At 38.1% G+C, this 17,258-nt stretch overlaps 1 protein-coding gene across 1 annotated transcript; it reads right to left on the reverse strand.

Moving 5' to 3' along the window:
- Positions 1-529: 529 nt before the first annotated feature.
- Positions 530-5,826, reverse strand: LOC112637211. The gene is made up of 5 exons (XM_025406431.1): positions 5,724-5,826; positions 4,730-4,960; positions 4,348-4,436; positions 1,188-1,350; positions 530-1,065 (listed from the first exon to the last, which is right to left on the reverse strand). The coding sequence occupies exons 1-5, from the start codon at positions 5,824-5,826 to the stop codon at positions 893-895; spliced, it is 759 nt and encodes a 252-aa protein (XP_025262216.1). The 3' UTR covers positions 530-892.
- Positions 5,827-17,258: the final 11,432 nt, after the last annotated feature.

Genomic DNA, 17,258 nt, shown 5'->3' on the forward strand with positions numbered 1-17,258 from the left:
GTACGCAAATGTTTAACAAAAATTATAAGCGAATTCAACGGTTTGATGACTATTTATATTAGATAAATATCTTACACACATACAATATCAATATTTAAAAAAAATAACAATATTTATAAAGAAAAAAAATATTTATGATAAAATACATAAGCATACAAAATAGGAACATAATTTATAAAGAGAAAATATATTTATAGAAAATATATTTATAGATAATAATTATAGAAAATATATTTATTGAAAGGATGCGCGTTATTGCTTGAACAACATAATATTTAAATTCTAATCTTAAACTATATAATCTTATAGACTAATCAGATAAAATAAAAATAAACATGAAATCTCTTTGAAATATATAATTACAAAAACGTAATATAAAATGAAAATTTTGTTTTTAGTAGATATACGAAAAATTAGGAAAAATATTTATAAAATATACTTGGAAATATTAAAGAGATACTAGGAAAAATTAAATCCTAAAAATTTGATTTATTATATATTTGTTATAGACTATATTGTTATAGACTATAATAGTTGTGTAATATTTGATTAATACTGAGATCTAAATTAGAGATCTGAGATCTTGACTTCCACAGTCATAAGTTTCACTAATACTAATGAAATCATTTAAGTTGTGATTAAAATTAATAGCGGAACTATCTTGGATTTTTGCTTTTTTAATTCCTATAATATTTGTACTTAAATCGTGAATTCTATTAATATTATCATCAATGTCATGTTCATGTCTTTTTTTATTTGTCGGTATATTTTGACTGACCTTTTTTTCCTGTATCTCCTTCCAAGTATTTCGTATATCTACTGCACTTCGTCGATATAATTGGCGAGTACTTACAATATTCTTTTTTTTATATTCAATTTTTCCAGCCATTTTTTAATTTTTTTCCTTATCAGAATAAAAATTGTCTATTCTATTATTATTATTTTCGTCATCCTGCTTTTTTCTTTTCATTTGATTTTTCTGTCTGTCAGGAGCGTGCTTTAGCCAAATCTTAATACCATCCTCTATTTCCTTGTTAGTCACTCCAGATGTACGTTTGATGGATTCTAGAAAAAATTAACAGATCATACATGTCATTAAAAAGCATTTTATAGAAGAGTATTAACATTTCAAGTAGAAAAATATATTGATATGATATATAAGTATCACATGAGTGAAATATACTCACCTACAATTACAGTCTTTAAGCATAAATCTGAAAAGGGTCGTTTATTTAACCTTTTCCCATAGAAACTGAATTCTGATGCTAATGCATCTGTAAAAAGGTATCTCAAAATTCTTGATATTTTTGTAGAGATATCTCGTCCACCAATTGTACATAGAAAAGCAGTCTGAAAACATCGCAAAAATAAGATTTCACAACATGCACTTTTTAATATTATAAGAAACAAATATAGTATAAAGAATACATACACATATACATATACATATACATACATATCCTTTATGCTATATTATTTTCTTACAATGTTAAAAAGCATGTGTGAATATTATATATATATATATATACAGGGTGAGGCATTTATAGTGACGCGGGCGTATTTCTCGGAAACAAAGCGAGATATTAAAAAATGTTTCAGACGAAAGTTGTAGGGTTCCAAGGGGGACATAACACCGTGACCTTGGATTATTCTCGGAATGCGATTTTGAGGGTCATTTCGATGTCTACTTGATTTTTTTAAATGGGAGGGTGTACTTTTTCTTCCGGAAATGAAAAGAGCGTTCAATTTTGAGTCTAAAAGTACTAATACACTTATGACCTAAAATTGATAGTTGATGAGATATTTCAAAAATAAGACAACAGATATCCGTTCTCTACATTACCTGGGATCAACGACATAAACAACAATGAAAACAATCTGATGTTTTCATTTGTTTGATACATTTTCGAAAACGTTTTTCAAAAGAATCGAGGTAGAGTTTGTTTTTGTTTGGTTTGCGTCCGTGAGTTTGTTTTTGTTTGGTTTGCGTCGTGGTTGTTGCGAGGCAACAAAGCGTTGACAACGGAGGAGAGTTTGAAAGAAGAAGATCAGATCAGATTGTGAGATTCGGAATAGAAATTTTCACATTCAATTATTACTTTATTGATGATTACTTTAAAATCATGGATATCCGATATTCGGTTGCTGAAAAGATCGATATGATTTACATTTATGGTGAAGCACAGAAGAACGCTAGAATAGCATGCAACTTATACGCGGAACGATATCCTGAAAGAAGGCATCCATCCGCTAGCAGTTTTCAACGACTTGTGAGGTTGTTTTCAGAAACGGGGAGTGTTGCAATGAAAAAAAAACATCGAATGAGAACTGTTACTGGAGAAAATTCGGAAATCGCTGTATTAGCTGTCGTGGCCGATAATCCACAAGTAAGTTCCCGTCAAATTGAACGTGATTTGAGAATCTCTCAAAGAAGTGTTCTTCGAATACTGAAGCGCCACAAATTCCATCCATATCACATTTGTTTGCACCAAGAGCTTCATGGAGATGATTTTAGAAATCGTGTCGAATTTTGTCAATGGGCTCTACTGCAAATACAAGACAACAACTTTTTTAACATATTATTTTCTGATGAATCGACGTTTACTAATCATGGTCAAGTTAATCGACACAATATACATTACTGGGCATTAGAAAATCCAAGATGGTTACGGGAAGTAGAGCATCAACGGCAATGGAGTGTGAATGTTTGGTGTGGTATTCACCGAAATCGAATAATTGGACCGTACTTTATTGAAGGTGCGCTCAATGGACCGAAGTACAGAAACTTTTTAGACCAAGAACTACCAAAATTGCTAGAAGACATTCCTATCGCAGAACGGTTGAATATGTGGTATCAACACGATGGTTGTCCATCTCATTATGCAGCTACAGCTCGACAAATATTAGACAAATATTATCCTGATCGATGGATAGGACGTAGAGGACCTGTTAATTGGCCTGCCCGCTCTCCGGATCTCACTTCTCCAGACTTTTTCTTATGGGGATTCATAAAAGATAAGGTTTATCAAGAAGCACCGACTACACCTGAGAATATGCGTCAACGGATTATCAATGCCTGTGCGAGTATCGATGAGATACTTTAATAAAAGTTCAGCATTCTTTTGAAAACCGTTTTCGAAAATGTATCGAAGTTAATGGTCATCATTTCGAACATTTACTGGAATAAAAATATTTAAGTTTTGAATAATAAGCCTACGTTTGCTTACATCAGATTGTTTTCATTGTTGTTTATGTCGTTGATCCCAGGTAATGTAGAGAACGGATATCTGTTGTCTTATTTTTGAAATATCTCATCAACTATCAATTTTAGGTCATAAGTGTATTAGTACTTTTAGACTCAAAATTGAACGCTCTTTTCATTTCCGGAAGAAAAAGTACACCCTCCCATTTAAAAAAATCAAGTAGACATCGAAATGACCCTCAAAATCGCATTCCGAGAATAATCCAAGGTCACGGTGTTATGTCCCCCTTGGAACCCTACAACTTTCGTCTGAAACATTTTTTAATATCTCGCTTTGTTTCCGAGAAATACGCCCGCGTCACTATGAATGCCTCACCCTGTATATATATATATATATATATATATATATATATATATATATACATATATAGTAAAAAAATAAAAATTTTATATACCAAAATGTCTATTTGTGTTTTATCTGTAAGTGTTTGTTCTACATGATGAACATCATGTAAACTTTTCATAGGAAATTCAAAAGCAAAATTGTTTTGTAAGGGCAGTATTTCTTCTTTATTCCGCAAAAGGGCTAACATCTGTGAATTTTGTGTTTTTATGAGAGTTAAAAGCTGAATAACCTTTTCTTGGAAAACTGAAAAAATCGTTTTAAGAAAAATTTACATTATTGTATTGTATTAACTTTTAAAAAAAATTTATTTTTTTGTTATCTTTATACATCTTTCTCTCGCTCCTAGAAGGAGCGAGAGAAAGATGTATAAAGATCTATTAATAAGTAATAAAAATTATATTTCTAAGTTTTTTAATAAATTAAATAATAATTTAAATAAGAAAGCATTCATTTCGTTCTTTGTTTATATTTTGTTAATGTTAAAATATTTCAAACACTTATTTGTATTACTAAATGTAAAAAAAGACCTTAAGCAAACAAACTATAAATATAAGAAATATAAAAATATAAAATATAAAAAATATAAAAATATCATACCTATTGATTCTGTTAAACTATCATCTGTAGATGTAGTATGTGGTATTTTGTACGTATAAAATCTACTATTTTTATCTACATAGTCCGGAACGGATCTTACTGTAATCGTATTATACGAGTTAAGTTTTGAAATATTACGTACAGTTTGTTCTATTACTTCAGTTCTACTACTAGCAGAATCTGCATCGGGAACAGAATCTGGGGTTTTCGGCGAATCTACATCAGATGAATCTGTTTCAGAAAAAAATTTTATAATGTTAGACAAATGTTTATAAAGTTATATATACATAAATGTTATTAGCAAAGTAGTATTAAATTTACTTATTATTTTAATTATGTATAAAGAATGCATTCAAAATTATGTAGATAAGTAGAAATAGTAAAAAATTTCAGCATTATTTAATGAAAATTTTCTTTAATAATGGAAAAATAAAATATTAATAGTATTATATTAAAATTATAATATTATATTATATCATATAAAATTATATATATGTATTACTGCTAAAATTATAATAATTTACATTGATCAGAAATCGGAATATTCTTTCCAGTATTTTTATTTGTATTAAAAAATTTCCTTTTTAATTTTGGAGGCCGAATATAAATATTATCATTTTCTTCCTCATCACTTGATATAAATCGACGGGGCACTGTTATTTTTCTTTTAGAAATCTCAACCTCTTGATTATCCGTTTGCAAATCAGATGTAACTTCTGACAATTTACATTTTTGTTCAGCCTTTTGTAAATCATCTAAAATAATTCCATTAATCAAATATCTATATTTCAAAACAAATGAACTTATAATGAAATGATTATAATTACTACTAAATTTGCTTTTGAAAACATAGAATGGAAATAGTAAATGATAAATTTTAGTACAATACATAAATACATAATTTTTAATCTCACAAGTTAATAGAACTCAAAAATCTGAAATATTAAATGTAAATATAAATGTTCAACTACTAATTTTTTAATTATAAACGTTTTCCCATATTCTTTTCTAAACTAGATATTAATTTTAATTTAATAATAAGTAGTATAGAAACCATAAATAGTAAGTAATCTAACAAACAGTGTGCAACATGATTTTGTTTATCAAATTATGAGTAAAAATATTATAAATTAATTTTTCTTTTAATATTATATTATTAGATATTCATTGATATTACAGGAATTATATAGTATGTGTAATATTTAGAAATATTTTAAATTATAACAAATTGCTTTTTAGTTTGGATTTAGATAAGAATTAGATTTTTAATTTTAAATTAAAAGAGATTATATAAAATAACATAATACATTAATCAAGTTAGGGCCATTCGAGAATTCATTGTACATGTCTCATTGCCAGTTGCCAAAGCATTGTGATCCAATTAGCGTCAAGCTAATTCGACATTTGCAATGTATTCTGGAATGGCTCTTAGTTTACATAAGTAAATTAACTTATATAAAACTTTATCACAATATTTTTTTATTTCTATAAATAATTAGTAAAATATTTTATGCTTACCAGTTTCATATAAACATCTCACTATTGAATAAAGTTTCCACTTTTCAGTATCTGGATATAATGTATTTTCTAATACTTTATTAAATGTTTTTTGATCTTTCATAGGTGGCCAAAAAACTTCTCTTTTTCGAGGAGTTATCCAAGTCTTTCTTACCACTGCAACACCACCTCCATCATCAAATTCAATTAATACATAAGACATAGTGATGTCAAACTGTTCGTATTGATTAGCATAAAAAGTATCATGTAATCCTACAAGAATAATTTTTTTTATAAAAAAAACTTAAAAAATGCATGCAGATATAATTACATTATTGTTATCTTTAATGTAACCTAATCTAATTTTTCTCAGTTTTTAAGAAGATAAAATAAATAAATATAGGTTAAGACACAACAAAATATCAAACTAGCTTGAGTAATATTTATACATATGCATCTTTACAATAAAAAATAACATAAATTACTTACTTGTAAATTAACTGCCGAGTAAAAATTACGATGCACGTACATGCAATAACGTGTTCACACCACAATCACATATAGGACTGCGGTCCAGAATAAACCTGCGCAGCACTTTTACACGCATGCGCGAATATGTTATATTATGTATATGTATTGTATTGCATTTACTGTTATAATATGATTGCGTTTCGAAATTTATTGCTACTAATAAAAATCTCTAATGTACATAACGTGTATTTACATACATTGTTAGCACTAATTTTTGTTGCTTTAATCATAAAATTCTGTGAAAAATATATTAAAATTAATTTTGTAATTTTTATTTCATTATTAATTTATAATTATATATAATATTAACCTAGATAACAAAAGTAGTTATTTTGATGCGATTTGATATCAAAATAACTACTTTTGTTATTCAGGAGAAAAATGAAAACAGTTATATAGATGTCTTTAGAACAGTTGTTATAAGACTTTATATAGACGTCTTTAGAACGTCTTTAAAATGACGTCTTTAAATGGTTTAAAAATGACGTCTTTTAAACATCCATCGTTAATCGCTGACGTCATAGACCAAAAATAGACGTCATTATGTCGTCTTCTGACGTCACTTTGCTACTTGGGGCGGTACACCCCACCCCCACCCCACCCCCCTCGCCCCCAATATAGGTATCCACCCCCACCCCCACTCCCTCACCCCCGATATAAGTAACTCTAGATTTTTTTCCGTTCGACGTATCCTTGTCTCTCTCTCATTGAATTACGCAGCATGCACATTTATAAACAATATAAACAAATGGTACCTCCCTGAATCGTCCTCCGTAATTTTTTCTCGGAAGGAATGCAACGCGTATGAGCGTCGATGTTCGGCTGCTTTGCACCCTTGCTTTCGTGGTACATCCCTCACCCCCGATATAAGTAATTGTAGATTTTTTCACCGTTCGACGTATGCTTATCTCTCTCATTGAATTACGCAGCATGAGAATTTATAAACAATATAAACAAATAACACCTCCCAGAATCGTCCTCCGTAATTTTTTCTCGGAAGGAATGCAACGCGTATGAGCGCCGATGTTCGGCTGCTTTGCACCCTTGCTTTCGTGGTACACCCCTCACCCCCGATATAAGTAATTGTAGATTCTTTCCCCGTTCGACGTATGCTTATCTCTCTCATTGAATTACGCAGCATGAGAATTTATAAACAATATAAACAAATGACACCTCCCAGAATCGTCCTCCGTAATTTTTTCTCGGAAGGAATGCAACGCGTATGAACGCCGATGTTCGGCTGCTTTGCACCCTTGCTTTCGTGGTACACCCCTTACCCCCGATATAAGTAATTTTAGATTTTTTTCCGTTCGACGTATCCTTATCTCTCTCTCATTGAATTATACATCATGCGAATTTATAAACAATATAAACAAATGGCACCTCCCAGAATCGTCCTCCGTAATTTTTTCTCGGAAGAGACGATATTGCGACGCGTATGAGCGCCGATGTTCGGCTGCTTTGCACCCTTGCTTTCGTGGTACACCCCTTACCCCCGATATAAGTAATTCTAGATTTTTTTCCGTTCGACGTATCCTTATCTCTCTCTCATTGAATTATATATCATGCGAATTTATAAACAATATAAACAAATGGCACCTCCCAGAATCGTCCTCCGTAATTTTTTCTCGGAAGAGACGATATTGCGACGCGTATGAGCGCCGATGTTCGGCAGCTTTGCACCTTCGTTTCCTCCTTCATATATAAGAAGGATTGAAGTGCATCAAATCATCATAGTATGTGATTTGAACGCCCATCGACACGTCGGTTGTAAAAAAGTATAGCGGTGTTCCGTTAGAAAGATTTTTGCGCGATTTCACGTTCAAGATAGAGAACGGTATTGTTTATCGTGTGCAAAAGTCATCCGTAGAAAACTGTGACGTAGTGCTTTAAAAGTGTGAAAAAGACAGGAAAATGAAAAACGTCGAGCAGACCGAACGCGATTTGATGGAGGGATCTCGCCAAATTGCCACCTTGAGCGAGTATTTCGCGTGGCTGCAGCGTTGCGAGGAATTGGTCCAAGAGCTCGAAGAACGCAGTCGTGTCAAGCGTCCGCGGCTCTCGATCGGAAACAGGCAATCTCTGGTGGCTAAAATCGCGCGATTAGAAGGTGCAAAGACTCGATTGCAGAGACGGTTTATTCCCAGTGGTGGTGATTACAGCGGTGGTAATAACGCTGAAAGACTCGTTTGGCGAGAGATCGATACCGCGTTCGACAGCCGTATTCTGACCGGTGCCGTGATTAATGCAAACTATATCGAACCTCGTCAATTTCTCGAGGATGCCGAAGACATCGTGCTCGAGCAAGTGCAAGACGTTCTAAAAAGATACAACAGTGTAAAAGTGAACACTGTGTTTAATGGTGAATTTGTGTCGGGTGATAAGCGTGAGAATAAAAGTGTGAATACGAGAAACTGTGAACTCTTTCGCACATCGGATTTACGCGAGTGGTTCGAGCGCCGCGTTATCGAGCCCACTTTAGCGTCTCTGGAAGAGTTTCAGGAACGCGATAGCGGCTGGGCATTGTCGCGAATACAGAATTTGACTGTTAATGTAAATAAATATAATCCAATGCGCGCGGGATGCCACATTAAATTGTCGCGGGAGATTATGATGAAAAGAGCGGTGGTTAATGTACAGTCTAAAGACAATGCGTGTTTCGCGTGGGCAGTGGTCGCCGCTCTATATCCCGCAGAAAGAAAGGTGGAACGAGAATCATCGTATCCACCTTACGCGACAGTGCTGAATCTCCGGGACATTGAGTTTCCAGTAACTTTAAATCAAATTAAAAAATTTGAACTTGCAAACAGTATCTCGATCAACGTGTACGGCATCGAAAGCGAGAACATTGTTCCACTACGTGGAAGACGGCAACAACGTAGGACATTTCGCGTGGATAAAAAATTTATCCAGGCTCGTGAGCTCGCAACTGAGCAAACACAACGGTCAAAGATATATCTGCGATCGGTATGTATATATTAATATAAAATAATTATAATTTATATAACAAATTGTGCAAAATTAAAAAATTTTTCTTTTACAGATGCATGCATTATTTTAGTTCAGATGACAAGTTGCAGTCGCATACGGTCGACTGCGGGGAGATGAATGACTGCGCTATCCGGTTGCCGAGCGACAAGGACAAGTGGCTCGAGTTCAACAATTACAACAGGAAAGAGCGGCTTCCATTCGTCGTGTACGCCGACCTGGAATGCGTTCTGATCAAAACGGAGGAAGAACAACAACAACAAAAATTGTACCAGCATCATCGGGTATTTAGTATAGCGTATTATATGCATTGTTCGTACGATGAATCTTTATCGGCGTATCATTCGCGTCGTAGCGTCGATTGTATAGCGTGGTTCGTCGAAGATCTTAAAAATTTAGCGATTCGCGTTAAGAATATTTTAACGACCAATGTCCCCATGGTTAATTTAACGTCCGAAGAGTGTGAAAAATTTCACAACGCCACTCAATGCCATATATGCGAAAAACCGTTCGCGGAAGACGATACACGCGTTCGCGATCATTGTCATTTGACCCCGCGCATTCAAATTGTAATTTAAATTACAAAGAATCTTTTTGTATTCCGATAGTTTTCCACAATTTATCCGGTTACGATTCGCATTTTATTATCGAGGAAATAGCCACAACATTCGAAGGGAGAGTCGAGTTACTTCCGATAACGAAAGAGAAATATATTTCTTTTACAAAAAATGTCAACCTTAAGGAAGGCGATTGGAAAAATAATGTAAAATTACGCTTCATCGATTCGTACAAATTTCTTACATCGAGTCTCGACAAATTGGCATCTTATCTAGACAAAGACAAGATCAAAATTTTAAAATCTCAATTTCAAAATTTATCCGCGGAAAATTTCAGTTTATTAACGCGAAAAGGCGTCTTTCTGTACGAATACATCGACTCGGTAGATAGGTTGCGAGATACGCGTTTACCACCGCGCGAATCGTTTTATAGTTCCTTGACCGGTGAAACTATATCCGAGAGCGATTACGCGCACGCCGAGAACATCTGGACGCGATTCTCCATTCGAACGCTGGGCGAATACAGCGACATGTATCTCAAAATCGACGTCTTGTTATTAGCCGATATTTTCGAAAATTTTCGCGATAGCTGCATAAAAAGTTACGGACTCGACCCCGCGTATTACTATACTCTGCCCGGATACACGTGGGACGCCATGTTAAAGCATACAAAGATCACGTTTAAGTTGCTTACAGATATTGACATGGTTATGTTTATAGAACGCGGTATACGCGGTGGTCTGAGCCAATGTTCCAACAGATACGCGCGCGCTAATAACAAGTACATGCGACAATCGTACGATCCATCGAAACCATCGTCGTACTTGATGTGTTTTGACGTTAATAATTTATACGGATGGGCAATGTGTCAACCGTTGCCTTACGCCGATTTTCGATGGGTCGACGACGCGTCGAATTTTGACATATCATCTATAGCGTTAGATTCGCCCACGGGGTATATCCTCGAAGTCGATCTCGAGTACCCGCAACATCTTCATGATACGCACACCGACCTACCGTTTTGTCCGACACGCGACAAGCCGCCCGGCAAGCGGCAAGACAAGCTCCTCGCAACGTTATACGATAAGAAGCGTTACGTGATACACTACCGTAACCTACAACAGTGTACGCGTCACGGCCTTCGTATAACAAAAATACATAGAATTTTACAGTTTTCTCAATCTCCATGGCTTCGAAATTACATAGAATTAAATACACATTTCAGAACACTCGCGAAAAACGATTTCGAGAAAAATTTATACAAATTAATGAACAACGCGGTATTTGGCAAAACGATGGAAAATGTGCGTAATCGGGTCGATGTAAAATTATTAACAAAATGGGATGGTTGGTTCGGCGCGGAAGCGATGATCGCGAAACCGAATTTCCATAGCAGAAGCGTCTTTTCGGAAAATCTGATTGCGGTAGAATTGCGTAAACTCGAGGTGAAATTTTACAAACCGATTTACGTGGGTATGTGCATACTCGACATATCCAAGACGTGTCTGTACGAATTTCATCACGAGTACATGTCTCCTCAGTATCGCGACAAATGCCGGGTAATGTACACCGATACGGATAGTCTCATATATCACATCGAGTGCGCGGATGTGTACGACAACATGAAACGTGACATTGTTAGATTCGACACGAGCGATTATGCGGTGGACAATGCGTACGATATACCGCTTGTAAATAAAAAAGTGCCGGGTTTGATGAAGGATGAAAACAACGGTGCGATAATGACCGAATTCGTCGGGCTCAGAGCAAAGATGTACGCGTTACGAGTGGATGGAAAGAAAGACACGAAGAAAGTTAAAGGCGTCAAGAGCAACGTTGTCGCGAGAACGATAACCTTTGAAGATTACACGCGGTGTTTAAACGAAGAGATCGAAATGACGCGACAGCAGTCGTGTATAAGAAAAACTGCACCAAGTGTATACCGTCCGCGAGACAAAAATTGCTCTGAGTCCGTACGATGACAAGCGATATATCGTACCTGATTCGACTGACACGTTACCATGGGGACATTATAGGATACCTTTGTAAATACATGTACGAGGGTAGTTCGAAAAGTTCTCGGCCTAATATAGAGATGTTGCTAAGAATATCAAATGGCTATGATTTTTCTCAAGTTTAATCCCTCAGAGGGCGTACCGCACAGTTTCAGACAGATTCGTTCGCTAGTTTGTTTACTGTGCTCGAGTAAAACAGACAAGATTTGATACTTCTCCAAAAATGGATAAAATTGAATATCGCGCAGTCATAAAATATTTCGTTTTAAAAGGATTAAAGGCAACAGAAATAAAAAACGAGCTGGATTCCACTTTGGGAGACTCTTCTCCATCATTTTCAACAGTGAAGAAATGGGCTGCTGAATTTAAACGTGGCCGTTCATCCATCTTTGACGATGAACGTTCGGGTCGCCCGAAAACCGCCACGAATGAGGAAATCATTCAAAAAATCCACGATAGCGTGTTAAATGATCGACGAGTAAAAGTGCGTGAGCTTTCTAACATTGCAAACATCTCAATAGATCGTGTTCACAATATCTTACATGAACATTTGCATATGAAAAAGCTCTCAGCGCGATGGGTGCCGCGTTTGTTAACGGTCGATCAGAAACGCGGCACCCATCGTCGATCGCGGAAACGATCGTATTATACTGAGGGTATAAAAAAATTAGAACATCGTTGGTCTAAATGTATTGAGTTGAAAGGGGACTATGTTGAAAAATAAAAAAGATTTTTGCTGGAAATCATGTGTTTTCTTTGCCAGGCCGAGAACTTTTCGAACTACCCTCGTATATATTTTATTTATTACTGCATATATTTTTTGTACTTCATATAGTTTTATATAATACACATCTTGCACATTTATATTTCATATATTTTATGTAGCGCATATCTTACATACTTATATTAAGAATATAAATATATATATAGTATTATTGAAAGAAATATTAATAAACACTGTATATAAATTAAATCATATTGTCCTTATGAATCCAAGAGTTGTGCGAATTGTCAAATCCAAGCCATTTCACGTAAACCTCGTCACCTCTCCTGCGCAGTATTTTCTCCACGAGATACACGTCGGGATAATTCGCGCGATGCAACTCGTGCTCGTAGAACGCTCCAGCGATAGGTTTTTTGCGATAATCCTCGAGTAGATAACTCACGGGATTAGTATGCTGCACTTTTACAATTTTAAACACCTCGGTTGTCCAATTTGGCGTGTAACCCTTCTCGAAAACTGTCTTGTACTTGCTAACGCGTACCGAGTCACCTACTTTGAATATCGCCGGACCCGCGATATTTACACGGTTGTATACAGTAGCCAAGAGTCTCTCGGCGATCGCGGGGGTAACGTCGACGGGTCGCATACCGATCGTTCGATGCTTGCGCGCGTTGTAATCCGATACGAGTCCCGGCAACGCCTTGACCCACTTGTAAGATCCGTTCAACGTAAACATCTTCCACATGTCGTCTTTTAGCGTGCGATTGAATCGCTCGACGATCGATGCCTTCAATACCGAATACGTAGAATAATGATTTATGCCGTGTTTTCGCATGAGCCGTTGCACGTCGGCGTTATAAAATTCCTTCCCCATGTCGGTCTGTATGTTTTTCGGACACCTCTCGCTATCTCGAATTATCTCGGCGATAGCGTCAGCTGTCTCGCTTCCGCCTTTACTCTTGAGCGGTACGGCCCACGCGTGCTTGCTCAACGCAGCGATGACTGTGACTATGTAGTTGTAACCTCTGTTGAAACGAGAGTACGGACGCATCTCGACAATGTCGGCTTGCCACAGATCATCGTATCTCCGCACTATTACGTGTCTTCGGGGGAAATTTTTTCTCGCCGGTGCGTGCAGTTCGTTCACCAACTGCCGTTTCTCTAAACTATGTTGTTTCTTCGCTTCCCCGGTTAAATCCCGATCGTCGACCCATCGTTGTTTCGATTCGTCGATCGAATTAGCCGTTCAATAGCCGTTCGTAGCCGTTCAATTGCCGTTCGTAGCCGTTCAATTGCCGTTCACTGCCGTTCGATTGCCGTTGCTGACCCGTTCAATAGTCGTTTGATTGCCGTTGCTGACCCGTTCGATTACCGTTTATAGCCGTTCCTTAGCCGTTCACTGCCGTTCAATTGCCGTTCACTGCCGTTCTTGATTCCTTTGTTGGCGCGATTGACCCTGTTGATAGTCGTTTTTAAGCAGTTCGTAGCCTCGTTCGCAGTCGTTTCTGACCCGTTCGTAGCCTCGTTCGAGACCGTTTCCTCTTCGATCACTGCCACTCATTATAGCTCGATAATCGTCGGATAATCGTTCGTAGCCATTCGGTAAACCTTTCTAGATGTTTAATAATTGTACAATAGCCGCTCCTAAGCCGTTCACTACAGCACATTACAGATTGATAGCCGTTTCTGAATTAGCGTTAATCGTACGACGAAGCTCGTTTATCGCAGCCTGCAAAGCTCGCAGGTCCTTCTCGAACGCAGTCAGCTTCTCGTCTGATTCTTTCCGTTGATTTTTCAACGTTTTAACGCATTCTTCCACGTACAGTTTGTTGACAGCATCGGTATCAGCCTCAGGTTGCGCTACACGGCGAATCTTGCGCGACCTCGCGTCAGAGTCCGTTGCGACGCGACACAGAGCGTTTTGACGCAAGTAACTCGTCACCAATTTACCCCAATGATCGCTCGTGCTGATTTCTTCGTTTCTCCGTTCGAATAATCCAAATTTGTTGATAGGCATTGTTTTTCGATGCGAGTGACGTCGATCGACTGATTAGTTTCGTCGAGGCGCCGTTTAATTTATAATAATGCCGGCTTCGCGAAGTTCCTCTATGATCGACAAGATCTCGTTGTCGTGAGCGTTGTGGCCAGCTCGACGCGAAGCATCGAGCAATCGCAGGCGATCCACTAGCTCGTTGGATCGTCCCAGTGCACGTAATCAATCATATTATCGGTTAGCGTCATCGCGCGAGGCGTGAATACTCCCGTTCCCGTTTTTTTCTTTTTCGATTCGAACGACATCAATGGCGCGATTATTTGTTTATACTTGTATCCCTTGTTGCTCTTTAATTGACCTTGCGCATTATATCGACGTTTATGCGCACTCGTCGCCATTAATATGCTCTTATATTTTTGCGCATCGTCCTCAGTGTATATGGCGTCATTGGGAATTCTCATGAAGATCAACTCGTATAATCCCGGTGTACCGATGTATCTTACATTGTCTATGATTATAGAGTCATCTTTGTCAATGCCGAATCGTTTGTTACCGAGACGCATTCCATTCTCGTCGAAATAGACGCCGTACACGTGATCGATCGCGTTTTTTTTTCTTTCGTCACCGCTAAGAAGAGCGCCCATGTATTTTTGCCCCAGTGGTCCCAAGTTCTCTCGTAACACTTCTTGACCTTCCGACGTTTGTAACATGTTTCGAACGGATGTTTCGGGCGGATTGCCCGTAGTTTCGAAAACATCTTCGATCGCGAGTGATTCGGGTATCGCGAGTTGCGCGATTTTCGGCGCGAATGGTGTAGAGGTTATCAGCGGTTCATCCGATAAAGTCTCCGATAGATCGGATATACGCGACATCGATAAACGTTTCGCCTTCACCGGTCGTTTCCTCTTTTTCGGTGTCGCATCCTCCTCCTCCTCCTCCTCCTCCTCTTCCTCTTCCTTATATCGCTTGATGGGTAACGTTTTAATTATAGCGTCAGTGTTACTCTCCGGCTCTTTTTTCACCGCGATTGCGCTAGAGTTGTCGACGATCTTTTGCAGCGGCTCGATAATAGGTCTAAAATGAGTCGTGACCGCGATATCTTCGTCGATCTTACCGGTCTTCAAAGCGTGATGTTTCTTGCGGATCGATTCGCTCGTTTTCTCAATCTCCCGCGCAATCTTTTCACGCTCGCGAATATTATCGTTTCCAGCCATGTTGACGGAACGTCGAGCGTTTCACCCTTCTCGACGGAATGTCGACTGCGACTAATCGTTTCGCGGTATCGCGAACACGTTAAATCCTTTTCTGTATCGCCCGTTCGTAAGCGGGCTGTCCTTATCAATCACTAGGAATCCATACTTTTGTTGCCAACAAGTACGGCATAATTCACTGAAATCCTCGTACGACATATCGGTATTCACGTGATCGTTGTACACGTGTTTCAAATTTGTACCGTCCTGTTTAAACAAGATCAGCAGGTTCGCGTTGTCGCATAAGATGTTTCGGTATTCTCGCGTACGTCTGACAAAGATAGAAGCAGTCGACGTTCGAGTGACGACCCATTGAGAAGTACTCTCTTATCGTATCTTGCTTGTCGCACGCCACGTCATCGAAGACAAAAATCGAGTTTGGACGTGTCTCGCACAGTGGAATGACGTCACTGTTATTCGAGAACGTAAAATAGCCGATTTCATCGATCGGCGTCAATAAATTCTCCAGATATCGATATTTCGGCTGTTGCAGCGACTTTGAGTACACGTACACGTTCTCGAAACGTACACCGTGTGGACTTTCCAGTAGACTTATCAAAACGTTGGTTTTACCACAATTCGAGGGACCGCAAACGATCGCGCGTATAGTAGTCGGTAACATCGTACCGTGTCTGCGCATCTCCGCGTTGTCTCCCATCGAGCGTAATCTGTCGTCGCAATTCGTCACGCGTATCGTCAAAGGCTGTCGTACGAACCGCATGTTTTCTGTTTCGAACCAATTTTGCGAATGATCGCGAGGGGGAGGCCTATTTATAGAGGTGTCGCGACTCGAAACCGCTCAGTATCAAAATTGTTTCTCCTTCTGTCGGACGAGAGAGACATTCTCGGACTTACCGCCAAACAGCTGCAGTATATTCCGAAGATTCTTTTACTGGAAAATTTCGGTGATTACGTGGAACGATTGTGGGACAAGCTTCCTGAATATATAAAGGCTGATCCGGAGGTTCGACAATATCGTTCGTGCATGCGACATTACAACCAGCCGTGGCAGCGAACGCACATTGACGGTCCGCCTCCGTTGATAAAAGATTGCTATCATCAAAAGATTGCTTGTATGTCAGCGACAATCGTAAGAGGCAGCGGTCTTTTAAATCGTGCGATAAACGCGCTTCCGATCGAATTCCATATTCCCGGTTATCAGTTTTGCGGCCCAGGCACGCGGTTGCGGAAGCGATTAGCCAGAGGCGATCGAGGTATAAATTTATTGGACGCGGCGTGTCGCGAACACGATATAGCGTACTCTCGGAGCAACGATCTCACCGAGAGACACGCGGCGGATAAGATACTCGCCGAGAAAGCGCGAAATCGTATCGGTACGAGAGATTCGACTCTCGCTGAGAGAGCCGCCGCCACAGCTGTCTGGCGGCGATGAAAGCCAAGACGAAGCTCGGTATGGGCCTGAAGAGGACGAAGACGAAAAAGAAAACTGTGAAGAAACGGATACTTCCGGTAGCGAAATGCGGCGGCGTATTGCCGA

Source organism: Camponotus floridanus, unplaced genomic scaffold (genome assembly GCF_003227725.1).
Source record: "Camponotus floridanus strain SB8 unplaced genomic scaffold, Cflo_v7.5 scaffold142, whole genome shotgun sequence".
NCBI classification, from domain to species: domain Eukaryota; kingdom Metazoa; phylum Arthropoda; class Insecta; order Hymenoptera; family Formicidae; genus Camponotus; species Camponotus floridanus.